Here is a 17,223-nt window from a genome sequence, read left to right as displayed (position 1 = left end):
TTACGAAGATTGATTTATTATAATAATAGTTCGCTCTATTTTTCCTCACTTAAAAAAAAAAAAAAAAAACAAACAAACATACGAAGCACTCCCTTTGTCTCAAAAACAACACATTATGTGAATATGCTTTATCAAGTTTTTAAAAATATGATCATAAAAATAAAAATGAACACCGAGTATGTAGTATGGACTTCGTAATAAATAAGTGCAAGGCTACTCCTATAGGCACTAGCCTATACTAAAGACCTAAAGTGTACATAAATGGATATTTACTGCTACTACTGTGAGAAGTAGTAGTTAGGTTGCAGTTGTACATATCTTAAATTAGCTTCATTTATGTCTTACTACCTCTACTTTTAGTAGCTTATTATATTTGGTGAGATTTTCTGATTTTCAGAAATTTCAAATTCACCTCTTTTAGAAAAAAAAAAGTTAATAAGAATTTGTCAAATCCTGCACCTTCATCATGACAGGTGGTGATGAAAATTCTGAGTGTAATGTTGCTTGTTTCTTCAAGTTCATACTTGAAATTCGACATGATCTCCAAAAACTGGTATTTTTTTGTTCCTTTAACTTCTCTGTAAATTGATATGGTGCAACTTTTTGCTTGTTTTTGTTTTGTAATTCATTTGTACATATTTTGAGCTTGAATTGTGTGTTTTGTCATATACGAGTACAAAATTGAGAGTATATATTTACTTATATATTATTTCTTTGTCGAGTTTCTATTGTCATGTTATTTTAAATTATACTATCAATGTGACTAGCTAGTAATTGTTGATGGAGGGAGAGAGGGAGCATCTATTTCTCAACTAAATATATAGCTAAGATAATCAAACATCTTAATTTTAGTTTGAAGTAGTTTAGTTATTGTTTGAAGCATATTTTCCAATTGAATGTATAAACAAAATTGGAAAATGTTAAATGTACCCTTTACAATAAAAGTGTAATCTGCACTATCTAAATTATTCGATCATTTATTAAATTAAAGTTCTATTTGAAGGAAAATACAATAATAATAAATCAACTTGCTTGTCTAATGATCAAGCTGATTTGCTATAGTCTTGTTATCTTATGTAGACATATACAAGTCATATATCAAAGACTACAACTACCAAGCTTGGTCTAGTGGTAAAGATTGTATCTTCCAAGGTTGGGGGTTCAATCTCCACTAGAGGCATTTTGAGGGTGGGGGATCCCTTACCCTTCCCCCCTCGCTCTCAAAGTGTCTAGCCCGCATATACCGGATCAAAAATACTGTGACTCTGTGAGGGTTGAGGTTTGGTCGGGATCCTTCTCCTTACCATTAAAAAAGAAAATAAAATGTATCAAAGACTAAGCTTTAACTAATTGTAGATGTCGTATATCTTATTATTGATGATATTATTACTCGAATATATATACTTCCATGTCAAATGAAATAAAAAAAAAATTATAAAAAAAAAAAAAAAAATACTACAGAGTATGTTGGAAAAGTAGTGGCCTATTCCAGTTCAACAGAAATTTAATCTGATCATTTTTCTAACAGTTTATACTCCGACTTTAAATTACATTCATAAAATTCATCTATGATTTTATTTCTTAGGTAATTCCAAGGAAATTCATGAGTACACATGGAAAAGATCTCTCAAATGTCATACACTTAAACATTCCAACTGGTAAAATATGGGAATTTAACTTGGTCAGAGAAAATGACAAAACTTTCTTGCAAGAAGGTTGGCCAGAGTTTGCCCAGTTCTACTCATTGAATGATAAGCATTGCTTGATGTTCAAATACAAAGGGAATTCTCATTTCAATGTCATTGTTTTCGACACGAGTGCTTCTGAGATCGAGTATCCGTTTGATCATGAACCATGTAGGGAAAACAACCCTTTACAAAACAGGAAAACTAATTCTTCTGAGACAGGTACTTCAACTTCTTTAGTCATTAAATGTGTACGTACGAAGTTAAGTGTTAAAACACAGACTACTTACAAACTTGCTATAATTTCTTATGTACTTTACAAATTAAACTTTTTCAGCTCATTCGCGATCAGACAAAAGGATGCAAAGTGTTACATTTGATAAGCTCATAATATCCTACAACAGAAGGTATAGTGCTTTTAGCCCTGAGGAAAAGAAGAGAGTTCGCGCTTATTATTCTGATCACTGTAAGCATCCCTCATTTGCTACGAATATGTATCCATCCTTTGTAGGTTCGAAGTTTGCTATGGTAAGTAATTAGTTTGAAATTTCTCTGTTTTGTCATGGTTTACACATCTGATCATAATTATTGCTCTTAAATTGTGTCTAATTAGTGAAGTTTATTTTGATAAATTAAGCAGGGTATACCAAAAAAATTTGCACACAAATTCTTGCACAATGAGCCTTGCCCTGGCACATTCAACCTCCAAACAGATACCGGGAAAGCTTGGCCGGTGAGGAGTTGTGCTTCTGTTGGTAAATATGGTAAGACTACTATGAAGTTGCAGGGTGCAGGATGGAGAAAATTTGTATTAGGTAACAACTTGGAAGTTGGCGATATCTGCATCTTTGAGTTGATCAAGAAACAAGAGTTCAAAGTTCACATAATTCGTGTTCCTTATGCTAAGGAAAAACTCGAAAGCATACCAGCAATAATCGAAGTTGAATCAGACTAAAAGAAGGTTGTAGGAATGTAGGTGTGTGTGCTAACTGCTAAGATCAGATATTTTGTTCATTATATTGCTTTTGGTTATTGGGAAGTTTAGTCAAAATACTTTGATTCAGTAGTTTTGCAAATGGCTGCTATAGTTTATATGATCTTATGTCCGGAATTTATAGTCATGTTGATAATGTAATTTGAACTAGTAATGTGACAACTAAATTAAAGCAGAAATAATATAGAAATATCTATTTAAAAATATTCTTTTTGAATGAACAAATGTACGTACAAAGTACGGAGTAGTAGTGAAATCAAACTTACAAAGTATTTTGATTTATCAAAGGAACTGGCGTAGGCCAATACTGGAGCTCAAGTCTACTAGAGCAATAGTGCTCTCCATGATGTCCTCGAAGTCCTGGAAGAATTTCACCCAATTTTTGCAAACAAGCTGACCCTCCACATAAATACACCTTATAGTCATTAGTTGAGACATATATCATCTGACTATTAGTCGGGTGTATATAAATAATACGTGCTTCACTTTGACGAGTTGAAGGTGATTTGACCTGGTTATAGCTCACTTTTTTGTAGGTCTTCCACCGTACCTCGTTATTACTATTATTCCCAATGAATTCATTGAGATCGAGTACACTATACATCATTCGAATACAGTCGCGCTTTAGATGCTTGACAAATCTAGCACGATAGACTGAAATCAATTTTCCCCCACATTCTAACAGGTTTCCTCTAGGATAAGAAAGTTTTGGTATAGTCCTGGCCTCAATAACTCGGCTTGAAGTAGGAGTTACATCGAATGGATCAAACATTCCGAAAGATTCATAATAACGAACACAAACCATTCCCTTACAAACCACACCCTTTAAAGGTTTAGCAGGGTGTAACATGTTAGGGTTAAGCCAAACCCTAAGAACAATATCATTCCAGCTACAATCCTCCGAGCAAAAAACAATTAGATTTAAATTCAAGTAATTAGGATAAAATTCCCACTTCCTGTACATAATTACAATAACCCTGAACTTATAATCTATACGTCCTTCAATGTCATTGTAGTACGGATCCTCACACACTAAACCAGCCCATGAACACGTCCCCCGAGTTGGAATCAAAGGAAGAGCAACCCATTGCTTTGTTACTGGATTACAAATATAATACTTGCGACCATCTTTATCACTCGAATCAGTGCATAAGATTAAGTCCTTAAACGTCGCAACAAGTTTTACTTGAAAAGGAAGAAAAGTAAGGGAGAATTTTGGAGAGTTGAATACCTTGTGAAACGGGGAGTTTTTCCGAATCATTCCTTCAGTATTTTTGGTGAGTTGCATCGACAAAAACGTCCATGGAGGTTTCTTCAACGGAAAAGGGAGATTTTTCTTGTGATTTTGGAATTCTATCGCAAATTTTGGGTTCGATAGTAAAGATAACCAACGTTTTGATACAACTTTTGCTGTGATTACAGTTTCACAACTCGGAAGTCGAATAAAGATTTCGATCAATAACTCATCAGCAAGATCTTCAATGTTTGTGGCTGATGATAGGTTTTCCATGTTTCTTAGATTTGTGATTGTGATTTTTTTTTTTTTAGGGTGAAAAACCTTAATATTTATACTGTCCTCTGTTTATTTATTTATTTATTTTCCCTAAAAACTATCCAATTCTTTATGGTAAAAATTGATTTTCTGCAACTACGGAGTACTACACATAGTCATAAATACATAATATGAACACCAAATCTAATTTTAATTCTTAAAGCAATTAAATAAGTTATTATTATAGAAAGGTAAAAATTACCATATAAACAGAGTTGATTTTTATTCAAGGGATTCTATAAATTTGCCAAAAAATGACATGTACATAGACATGTCACGAAAATAAAATGGTTAGGGTCAACTATCAAGCTAGGTTTACGATCTTTTTTTACTGAACGGGTCACTATGATACGACAAGGCTAATTAAACCGGCCGGATTAGTGTTGGAAACTCCAACATAAAACTAACATGACTCAACTCATCCAAGAATGTATAACCAATTATTTATGGAATTGATTATAAATATTTTAACTAGGCTAACAAATATTTTGTTATAGCACTACACAACAAGTCAACAATATGTTATGAATCAGACACATAAAATGTTTGATAATGTCAAGAATTTTCATCAACACATTTAATTAAACAAGTCAACACAACATCACACCTGTAATCAAACATGTGTTAGTGTCAAACCTTTTTCGTTTTCTATAGTTTACATGTTGAACCACTCTCTAGATCACACAATTTCATAAAATTGAATACATATTACATTAGATTTAGTGTATGTTATCTTTTAACAATTTGATTATGATAATTTTCTTATGATCAATTATTTTTAAATACTGGATGGAAAATTAGATATGACGATTGAGGAAAGAACTAGAGAGCAAAGTAGCAAACCCACAGGCCACAGAGTACTACTCTACTGTATACTTTAATGTATAATAAAAACGGCAAAGTACAATACTAGTATTAAATTGTGTCAGACTTTAAAAACAGACTACTTACAAAGTGCAAGCAAATAATTTCATCCAAGCTGGTTTGCCCGAGTGGTTAAGGGGGCAGACTTAAGATCTGCTGCACATAAGTGCGCGTGGGTTCGAACCCCACAGCCAGCATTTTTATTTACCTAAACCTTTTCATTTTAACTAATAAAATCACAGCACAAGATTCATATTATTTTTAACAAGAAATTATGGAGTATGGAAACAATAATTTAACATTTTGCAAATTAAAATGGACTCATATTGACTTCAGTGAACCCGGCTCACACATCTGAATTAACACTTCTACAAGATTGTACGACTCTTTCATATATTGGCTTCACCGAACTCGACCCAAACACTTGAATTGACACCTCTACAAGATTGTATGACTCTTTCATTTCACCCTTTTCACTGCACAAAAACATCAAAAAAATAAACTAATTAAACTAGGAAAATACTCGTAATATACATAGCCCTATAGCCTATAGGTTACATTAATTACATTGATTTGCGCGTGACTTTGTTATGATTCATAAATTAATGCTTATTTGTAGCCGTGGGCTACGTATACATAACCCTTCAAACTATTGTGCTTCTGTAAAATACTTTTATTATATCTATACAAAACTATCTATACAAATATATTAAAAGGCGTTTATAAACAACGTCCATGTGCCACGTACATCCTTTTAAATTACGCCACATCATTTCACAATTACTTCATATAAAAATACAAGGTTAAGGGGATTCGATCACCTAACCACTTATAATAAAGTTGGCTATTTAACCATCTTAGCTTAATATCAAGCATGCTATAAATGAGAAAAAGAAATGTACATAAGTGTAAATCACACGATTTAATTATTAAAAAAAAACACATTCAATAATATCGATTTCATATTTCAAAATCCTTACAAAAAATATTCCAATTGCATGATTATAGAAGTAGCAATCTGGGACAACGCACGGGCTACTCACTAGTTTTTAATATTAAATGTTGTTAAATTTGTTTTAGTTATAACAAATTTGATCAAATTAAAAAATCTTGTTAACAAGCGTTCGGGTCGTCTGATAACTAATTAATATATTACTTAAAATATTATTAAGCTCGGAATGTATGACAAAATCACGTGTCAATTGGTATAAGTAATTAATACTTCCTCCGTTTTCTTTTACTTGCAACACACCTTTTAGGCACGCAGTTTTAGGAGATGATTAGTGAGGGTAAACGAGTGATTTTATCAATATAATTTTTACACGAAGATTAGAATAGGGTTAAGTATCATTTGTAAAAATTATAATAAATAATTAATCCGTTTACATTACATAAACCCGACCTCAAAACTTTAATATTTCCAAATTTTGTTTTCTTATCTAACGCCGCCAAAAAATCGTTAGCTTTTGGCAATTAAAAATTAATTTTCGTGATATTGATTAATGCATTGTAATTGGAGACTGTACGGATATCAAGTAGGTAAAACAGCAAGAAACGAAGAGATAGGAGTATTTATAAGTCCATTTATTATGTAGTACTCCACTTTAAGGAGGAGTTTAAGAGTTTATTAGAAAGTGGGTAGGTGGTTAATTAATTATTGTGATTTAGCAATTTCAACTCTTGAGTTCATCAACATGGAAGAAGGTGATGGGGTTAGTGATGAGTGGCCTAAAGCTTGCTTTTGCAAGATAATACTTGAGCCTCGATTTGATCTCCAAACTTTGGTAAACTCTAATTAATTAATCTCTTTATTACATTTGTTGATTTTCTTCCATTTCTTCTTGTTTACTATCAACATCTTTTGGTAACATGGTTAAGGTTATACGAGTAATGTTTAGTCATTTACACATACATGTAATGGCACTTTTCCACATTATAAGTAGTTGCACCGTCTAACTTTTGTTAAATATTCTTAATTATATGACTTTCTACGTTGTGCCCCAACATATATGACTTTCTACACGGTAACCCCAATATACTTTTTGTTTTCATACGGTAACCTTGCCGTTATCCTGCCGTTAAAAAATTCCGTTAGTGGGGCCCACTCTCCATTTATTAATATTATTTTTATCGAATTGGTATTCCGTCAAAGGTTTCGGGGGCTGTTTTGGCCCTTAAGGGTCCAAATTGAGCTCAGATTTGGCAAAAAAATAACGTAGATGCCTCGTTTTGCTTATTAAGAAATGTCTCGATTTACGTGTTGACATTTTAACACACAAAATAAGACATTTACATTATTCTTTTGTCAAATCTGAGCTCAAATTGGAACCCTAAGGACCAAAATAGCCTCCGAAACCTTTAACGGAATACCAATTCGATAAAAATAATATTAATAAATGGAGGGTGGGCCCCACTAACGGAATTTTTTAACGGCAGGATAACGACACTGTTACCGTATGGAAACAAAAAGTATATTAGGGTTACCGTGTAGAAAGTCATATATGTTGGGGCACAACGTAGAAAAGTGAAAAAAAACAGGGTTACTATATAGAAAAACCCTTATTATTATTATTATTATTTATTAAATTTTTTTTGATATGAATGAGCTATGATGGCAAGATTTGATGATTTTGATCCTATCTTAGACATTACCCTTCAAAACTTTAACCAATTCAACTAAGCTCGTTTACATTCACACCACGTAAGCTCAACTGTGGTCTGTGGTGCTGCCTTGTTGGTAACTAATCTATCGCTAAAATTGATAAGAGCAGTAGCTAAAAGCAATTAGCTACTTATTTATTAATATTGAGTAATTAAACAAATAAAAATTAGCAAATTAGTTGTTACTCTTGTTGGTATATTTGTTAGCTATTTGTCGATAATTAATTGCAAAAAAATTTATTTATTTTCATTTTGGAATAGCCTATAGTTGAGATTTTTGAAACATATTAGAGTGAAATTTAGGATTTGGGAATCAACCTGTTGGCCGGCATAGTAGCTAATTAGCTATTAAATTACACCTTAAATTAATACTTCAAAGTACAATTTTCTTGTAAATAAAACTATTAGATGTTATTTGTCTTCAAATTACTAATAATGTACTCGTCAAAAAAATTGCTTATAATGTAACATTGTTATTGCCAACATAATATACATGGTGTATGTTCTAACTTTACTACCATTTCTCAGGAAATTCCCAAGGAATTTATGAAAACTCATGGAAATGATCTCTCTAATGTCATATACCTAAAGATTCCAAGTGGTAAAGTATGGAAATTCAACTTGGTAAGAGAAAATGGCAAGACTTTCTTGCAAAATGGTTTGCAAGAATTTGTACAATTCTATTCATTGTCCCATGGTCATTTCTTAATGTTCAAATTTAGAGGCAATTCTCGTTTTGATGTAATCATTTTCGACATGAGCGCTTGTGAGATCGAGTACCCAATCCACCCTGAAGCATGTAGAGAAATCCCCCCAATAATGAAGAAAATTATTGGTACCACTAAACCTAGTTCATTAGAGAAAGGTACATTATTGTTATTTGCATGTCTTTCAATTTTTTTTTTTAATTTTTTTTTTAACCAAATTTGATAGACTAAGTTTTTTTCTTCTAATCTTCTCGTGTACATTATACATGCTAGTCAAAACAATGCGAACAAATGTGGATGCTAAGCTCATAACAGCTAGAAATACTAGACTCACTTCTGAGGAAGATAAGAAAGTTCGCGCTTATGCTAATCAACGTAAGCAACCCTTGTTCGTAATCAAGATACAACCATCCTTTATTGTGAAGAACTTTAGTATGGTGAGTGAACTATTATTTGGTTTTCCAATACTACGTACGATGAAATGATGAATGTATGATTATATTATTGTGGTAATTTTGGTGCATTGATTAATTAGGGTATACCACAAGAATTTGCAAATAGATACTTGGACAAGAAACGGCCTTTCAATCTCACATTCAACCTCCAAATTGATGCTAGCAAAACTTGGCCAGTGTTAGTTGAGGGTGATTATACAAATGTAAAGTTCAGAAAAGGATGGAAAGATTTTGCATTAGAAAACAAGTTAAAAGTGGGTGATATATGTATCTTTGAGTTGATCAACAAACACAAGTTTCAAGCTCGTATAATTCGTGTTAGTGATGATGAGAAAAATGCTGATGAAGATCTAGTAGCATTGTTCAAAACTGAGGAGGAGATCGATTATCCGTTTATAACAAAAGCATGTAGGGAAAGCCCTCCCAATAAGAAGAGGAAAACTAATGAACACATTAATCCTAGCTCTTTAGTGAAAGGTACTAGCTAGAGAGTTTTTTTTATTGTTTTTTTTTATTTTTTATTTTTTAATTTGTTTTACTGTTAATGTATGTCATCTTCTGAAGGGATGCAAACAAGTATGGATGACAAGCTTATAATAGCTCACAACACAACTCGTAAGCTCACTCCTGAGGAATCTAAGAGAGTTCGCGCTTATGCTCATCAATGTAAGCATCCAGTATTTGTGATAAAGATGCAACCGTCCTTTGTTGAGTACAACTTTAGTGTGGTGAGTTCTCATTACATGTTAAGGTTGACATTTTTTTTAAGGTAGTTAAAATGTGAAATTAGTTGCTATGCATTGAATTGAAGTTTATTTCTGCAGGGTGTACCAAAAACATTTAGGAAGAGATACTTCACATACTTGGACAGAAAACAATGTTTCAGTCACAGGTTCAATCTTCGAACTAATAGTGGCAAAACTTGGCCGGTTACAATGTTTGCTAGCAATACACATGCTAAGTTAAAAACGGGATGGAAATCTTTTGCATTGGATAACAAGTTGAATGTGGATGATACTTGTATCTTTGAGTTGATCAACCAACAAGAGTTTAAGGTTAGCATTAAGTCGCGAATGCTAAGGGAAATCACGAAAATCTAGCAGTCAAAAGTGAAGTTTGAGTACAAATGGTTAAGCGTATGTAATATGTATGGTGTGTATGCTTAGTTTTGGGAACTTCATTTATTTTCATCCATCATTTGGACTAGCATAATTATAAATATTAAGCACTTTGTATGTAAATATGACAATGTGTAAATGTGTTAGTTAGCATCTTTTTTTGAAGTTAGGGGATTTGCCTAACTGTGAACTCGGCATCTTAAATTCTTAAGGTTAATATCTTATCTTGTGAGGTCTGATCAAGTATTGAGCCCATAATGATTAATGAACGGTGTCTTGAAGCAAAGACCAATACTCTGTAGGATTGATTGATCACATTTCTATTTTAGACATAAGAACGAGAACATTAGACAAAGACGAACACTTGTACAATGTTCATTGAATGGCTTGTATTAATTGGACCTTACTCAATCCAAATTCGGTGCAAGGTCCAATATTATTTGGCCTAGACTTGGAAATTTTCAATCACTAATCGATCTAATCCAAATTTTTAATGACAAAGTCTAGCTAGAGAGCCTAGAGTGTAATAATAAGCACCAAGGTCTGTCCAAACTGACCAAGTATTTATGCCACTTATGAATAGAACTATCTACTCATACGAAGGAAGCATGGTTAAAAGATGAGAAAAGGTTTTGTAATCTGATTTTTGAAAAAAAAAGGCTTTTTGGCACTTAACCAAAACAATCAAATTTACAACATGAAATAAAAATTAGCTAAACTATATGTGACATCATATACAGTTCTCAGCACGAAATTAATTCCTAACATGCTAAACCTATCTACTACGAGCGTACTTGAATGATTTATATTAGTCCACGCACATTCAGTTCAAAATTTATCAGATTTGTTAATTTTCATTCTCTAATAAGGAGTATAATCTAATGTTTTGGACTAATTTAAAAATGACAATTAAGTTTAAGTAACTTAAATTCGAGTTTTGATACAAGCATTAATAGAGCTATCCGGTTTGCTTCTATAATTGTTGTACAAATAAACAAAAATAATGAATATATCATCTATCTATACTATATATTAAAAGGCGTTTTTAAGAACGTCGATGTGTCACGCAGTCCCTTTTTTGTTGCGCCACGTCATCTTCCCAATGTTTCATGATGCCACATCATCCCTCAAACAATGCCACATCACCCAAGCAACCAACATTATTGAATATAAAAACATAAGGATGAGGGGGATCGAACCCTCAATCTCTTACAACAAAAATAACCATTTCACCATCTAAGCCACTTATCAAGTATATTATCAATATGTAAAAAAAATTATATAAGTGCAAACCACAAGATTTAATTAAAATAAAATATAGGAAATTTTGACAATTACCACCTTCTGTTATGTTCATTTTAGCAATTACCACCTTCTATTTTTTATTTTGAAAATTATCACCTTCTATTTTCAAAAACATCAAAAGTTACCACCTTCTTGACTCCCAACTACCACATGACGTCATTTTGGCTCATTCTTTCCCTTTCCTCCCTATTTCCTTCACATTTCTCATTCTTAACTCGATTCTCATTCCCCCTCTCTCTTTTTTCCCCCAAACAATCAAAAACACTTCAATTCACTCCTCCAAATCAAAATTGAAGAACAATTATTGGTGGTTTGGGGTAAAAAAAGTGAAAGGGGAGATGAGAATCCAAATAGGAATGAGAAATGTGAGGGAAATTGGTAGAAAAAGGAAAGAATGGGCCCAAAATGACGTCACGTGGTAGTTGGGGGGCAAGAAGGTGGTAATTTTTGATGTTTTTGAAAATAGAAGGTGGTAATTTTCAAATAAAAAAATAGAAGGTGGTAATTGCTAAAATGGACATAACAGAAGGTGGTAATTGTCAAAATTTCCTAAAATATACTAAAAAAAAAAAAACTCAATTTTAGTTTGACAATAATAATTATTATACAATTTTTAAAAGTCTTTTAAAAAATTTATCGATTGCACGTCTACAATAATAGCAACCCGGGGCAACGCCCGAGCTACTCACTAGTTTTATACTTATATATTGCCATTTCGGTAATAAAGGATTTTGTCGTCTGATTTTCAAAAGAATGACCTTAACCAATTAGCAAAACATCCATTTTGCTATACTATGAAATAGAAATAAAGTGTTCCATTGAAGTGAAATTAATAATAAGCCAACTAACCTATGACATATAAATACTTGGTACATCATCAGATCAGCTTTAAATTGAATTACTCCAATGAAACTTCGAAAACAGTGCAAGTTTAGTTTCATTGAATAAACACTACGATTAAATAAAAATAGTTTTACTGTTTTACATATGTACGTCAATCGCATGCAATGCAACAGTGCATCTTAATTACTCCGATCCTACTATATAACCTGTATGCTAAGCTACTTCAATAACTTCATTCCATCATATCAATTCACTTTTCTATACCATCTTCTCCAGTACTCCCACCGACTGACTGAACGGAGCGACCACTGACTGACTGAACGGAGTCACCACCGATTGACTGACCGGAGCGACCACCGACTAAAGCAGAGCAAGGTATGAACTACTACTTATTTGATTTGTTAATTAGTTTTAATTTTAATTATGTATAATTTTAATTAAATCACGGACATTCATTTATTTGACTATACAATTTTATTAGTAATAAAATAAAATTTACAAAAATACAGGGAACACTATTCAATGGCTACAATAAAATTGTACGGAGTAACTATTGTAATTAGTTTTAATCTTGACCCTTTATTTTTAATGTTCAATCTTGTCCATTCATTCAATTGACTTTAATTTTTAATTTTAAAAAAAAGTTTCTTGATTACAAGTAAAAAACTGTTTTACAGTTTTTAAAGCGAAAATATGAAATTTGCTATTGATGCATATTCTTGAAATTTCTTAGTTCAAATGATTCTCCCATCTCAATTAATAATCAATATTTGATTATAGTTTATCAACAATATAAACCTAATTACCGCATTATATATTACAGCTTTACAAGCACTACAAGAAAATGGCTTATTTCCGATGTCCTATAAAAACCGTCGGAAAATTTTGAAATTCCGATGGTTTAGAAACCCATCGTATTTTTCCGATGGATAAAAAAGTTTCCGATGGATTTAGCCATCGGAAACTTACGATGGTTTAATAAGCCGTAGGAACTAATTTTTTGCGATGGCTTTTTTCCATAGGAAATGTGTTTTTTAAAATTTAAAATTCGAAAAAACATTTCCGATGGATAATTAGCCATAGGAAATTTCCGACGGCCTATATCAGATGGAAAAGCCATCGAAATTTATATTTCCGATGGTTTATGTCCATAGGAAATATAATTTCCGATGGCTTTTATCCATAGGAATAGCCGTCGGAAATCTGTTGGACTTAAAAAAAAAAAACCTCAGAATCATTTGGGCATTTTCGAACAAAAGGAGAAGGAGAGAGAGATAGAGAGAAAGGGAAGGAGAGAGAACCTAAGCTGCCCTCTGCCGCTGCTCCCCCTCCACCGCAGCTCCACCGACGACGCTCCTCCTCCCCATTAACTCGTCGACCGTCGGCCACCAGGTACTCCTCCTTTCGACTAGTTTTTTATTTTTATTTTTTTGAATTTCGATTTTCGGCCCACCACCTCATGGCTAACCGAAAATCCTCCACCACCTCAGATCCACCGCCGGCCGCCACAAGCTCACCTTCTCCCTCCAGCAGACCTTCGTTCATAGGCCTAGGTAATTCTATTTTTGTTTTTTTTTCAGTTTTAATTAATTACCCATAAACCCTAAGTTTTGTAATTTTAATTTTTTTATTCACTCTTTTTTTAGGATTTGTAGATCTACTGTGTTTGCTCCTCAAAAACAGGTCAAATTCAAAGGTTAGTGGTTATTATTTCCAATGTACTTATAGTTTTATATGTATGTTAGTTATTAGTAGCAAAAATGGTACAAATTAATTTACTACCTCCGTTACATATTATTTGCAACGATTAGACATTTTTCCTCTCTACTTTATGTCAAATCGTTGCAAATAATGTGTAACGGAGGTAGTATTTTTTGGTGTGTTTTGGGGATGAAACAAATTAATTGTGTAGAAATTCATGGTTGAGATGCGGGTGATCTAGTACATTATGAAATTGTCATATTGATAAGCTGTGGAACAGCAAATATTTGGGCTGCATTAGAATCATAGAATATGACATTTTAAGGTTAAGAAATGTGTAAATTAGTATTCCAGTAATAAGTTAATAACAAGACTCATGGGTTGCCTACTGTTTTTTGTCCTTCAAGACGCACAAACCACCAACACAATTACCTGTTTATTTTGCATCAAATTTATCAAAAAAAATGAATCATCCTCCGATCCATTAAAGAAAACCAGAAAAAGGGAGGAAAAAAGAAGAAGATGATGATTAAAAAAAAAAAAATTGTGAAATTTGTCTATAATTTTCAAGAAACCAATCATATGATATCAAAGATGGAAAAATTGAAAACATCAAGTAAGATAAGTTAGAAATTTCATGGTTTCAAAAAAAAAAAAAAAAAGTTAGAAATTCATCCTTCTTCGACCAAAATTTCTGATATTAAAAAGGTTTTTTTTTTTTTTTTTTTTTTTTTTTTTTTTTTTTTTTTTGTTGATAACCGTATTTTAAAGTCAAGTAAATAGATGGGTATGATGAATTTTATTAATCAGAGGGTTGTGATTCACTCAGTTATAATGGCCACAATTTTATTGTAGCCATTTGAAAACTGTCCGATCATCCCATCAAAATTTAGATCATCTTCCTTGGCGAGATACTATGTATTTAATGCAGTTTGTATAACTTGCAATTTCTGCTTTAGGACTATTTAATTTTGTATGGAGTTCATATTTCCTAGCCTTATCGGGAGATTCTCTGTTTGTATGAAACGTTTAATGGCATTAGCCATCTAATATAATTATTAATTCTATTAGAAAGAGTTAGAATTAGTGACTATAAGTGAATGAAAGAGTTAGAATTAATATAATTATTAATTCTATTAGTGACTATAAGAGTTAGAATACCTTTTTTGATATTCTTCCATCTTCAATTTGTTTTAGTTTATGGGTTTTGTCTTTATAGATGACTAAGATGAGGAAGATGATTCTTCATTTACTAATTTTGATGGGAAAATAGTAGATCGTAGATATTCCTATGTTAATTATTAATAACACAACAATCAAGACTTAGACTTATGACTACATAGTGCATACTAGTTTCTTCAGTTTGCAAGCTGATACTTCAAAATCAATGAAGATTCAATTGTAACAAAGCATTTTTTTTTTCCCTTGTTTGATAATTTAAATAATTATCAAAGTCAATTGAATGGATGGACAAGATTAGTCTTTACAAATAAAGAGTCTAGGTTGAAAATAATTACAATAGCTACAACTTTATTGTAACCATTACGATATTGTTCTACGATATTGAAGTTGCTGTTTTTCTTTTTGGTAATGTTGGATACTTGATAATTATTGTTTAATTTGTAGTTGTTGCCCTTGTTAATTAATTGATTGAAATACATATTATTTAGTTGTTGTACGTCACTAAACTCTTTTTAAATTGTCTGTCTAAAGAAATTAAATGTTTTTCAAGTAACTCTAGTTCTCTAAATCTGTCAAAAAAAGGTTGGCTAGGTTCGTTGCTACATGACTTATAAATATATACGAGTAACTTAGATTTTAAGTCATGTACAAGTTTATTACCTTAACCAATTTATAATATAGAATAAAGTTAGAATGACAAAGGTCCATTTTTGTCTCATAATACCTTGATTTCGACAGATCGAGTGAAAAAATGGCCAGTTCGTCGACACATTTTGACGACGAATGCCCTAAATTCTTCAAAGTGTTTCTACCAGAGGATTGCTCACACCAATTGGTAATAATCCCGGTCATTTTCTGTATGTACATTTTTTTTATCAAGTACGAGTACATTATTATTACTCCGTATTTTTTTACAACTAATAATTAATTTTCTTCTCTTATATGACCAGCACATTTGTTCCGATTTCAAGACCTTTCTCCAAACGGCCGTAAAAAGAAAGGCCACAATCTTCAGGCCGGGAACGAACCAAGAATGGAAAGTGGGTTTGGAAGAGGACGATGAAGAATTCTACTTCAGAAAGGGTTGGGACGAGTTCGTGATCCAAAATGACCTAAAAGTTGGAGAGTTTATGGTATTTACATACCTAGGAAACTCCAACTTTAGTGTCAAACTCTATGGCACACACGGTTGCCTTAAGGAGACTGTCCAAGAAGGAGAAGCACCCGCTGAGATTGAACTCATGAACAAAAGGGTCTGCAAGACTAGGAGACCGGGGGCAGGTAGACCGGCTTCGTATGACCCCGAGGAGGAGGTAGTTAGAGCTGCCGAGGCTTATCGGAGTCAGCACTCCGATATTCCTTCTTTCATGGTCATCATCACTACTAGCTACCTCAGTCACAACTTGATGGTACTTATATTTTATTAAGTACTTAATTGCTTTAAATATTGATAGAGAATGTACGGAGAATATTTTATTAATTAAAAACGTTTTTTGTTTTTGTAGAACATACCAGTGCGTTGGGTGACTGCCCATATGACAGGAGCTGATGGTGAGCGCCATATCAAGCTACTAGAGTCGTCGTCGAGGGAAACATGGACGGTTAAATTGAGCATCTATCGTCCATCGCCCGGCTCTAACTGTAAGCTGTCGAGAGGATTGGGGGCATTTTTTCAAGATAATTACATCCAACTTGGGGACATTTGTGTGTTCGAGCTTGTCAAAAATGTTCCCGATACTTTAAAAGTTACAATTTTTCGTAAGAATGATGTTATTGTATTTCACTCCTAGGTTACGTATGTAGTATTAGAGTTATTTCTTTTTGGGTTTTTCTATACGGTAACCTTATTTTTTGCACTTTTCTACGCTGTAACCTAACATATATGACTTTCTACGTAGTAACTTTAAATTACGAAAAGTGAATGTAAGGTAACCTACGTCATCATGATTTATGACGGACGTTGGGGGTGGGCATTTATTCCGTTACCTAACTAATACTGTACACTATAATTTCTCTCTCCTTTCAAATTCCCTCGTCTTTTATTACTTCACTTCACTCCCCCTGTTTGATTGTTTGATCAAAAACCCTAAAAAAAGAATTGCAGACCTAAATTGCGAGAAATCAAACGCTGGAAATCGGGGTTTGTTGCTGTCGCA

At 32.7% G+C, this 17,223-nt stretch overlaps 1 protein-coding gene and 1 non-coding gene across 2 annotated transcripts; both read left to right on the top strand.

Annotated features, from left to right (window-relative positions):
* Positions 1-466: 466 nt before the first annotated feature.
* Positions 467-2,640, top strand: LOC145600317 (B3 domain-containing transcription factor VRN1-like). Its single transcript, XM_081656233.1, has 5 exons — positions 467-553; positions 1,081-1,152; positions 1,586-1,907; positions 2,023-2,213; positions 2,326-2,640. The coding sequence occupies exons 1-5, from the start codon at positions 467-469 to the stop codon at positions 2,638-2,640; spliced, it is 987 nt and encodes a 328-aa protein (XP_081512359.1).
* Positions 2,641-5,209: 2,569 nt separating this feature from the next.
* On the top strand, positions 5,210-5,292 carry TRNAL-UAA (transfer RNA leucine (anticodon UAA)). Its single transcript has one exon. It is a non-coding gene; the product is annotated as a tRNA-Leu (tRNA).
* The last annotated feature ends 11,931 nt before the right edge of the window (positions 5,293-17,223 follow it).

The sequence above is a fragment of the Chenopodium album genome, chromosome 21 (assembly GCF_948465745.1).
Source record: "Chenopodium album chromosome 21, dcCheAlbu1.1, whole genome shotgun sequence".
In the NCBI taxonomy this organism is placed as follows: domain Eukaryota; kingdom Viridiplantae; phylum Streptophyta; class Magnoliopsida; order Caryophyllales; family Amaranthaceae; genus Chenopodium; species Chenopodium album.
This window is presented reverse-complemented; position numbering and strand designations above follow the sequence as displayed.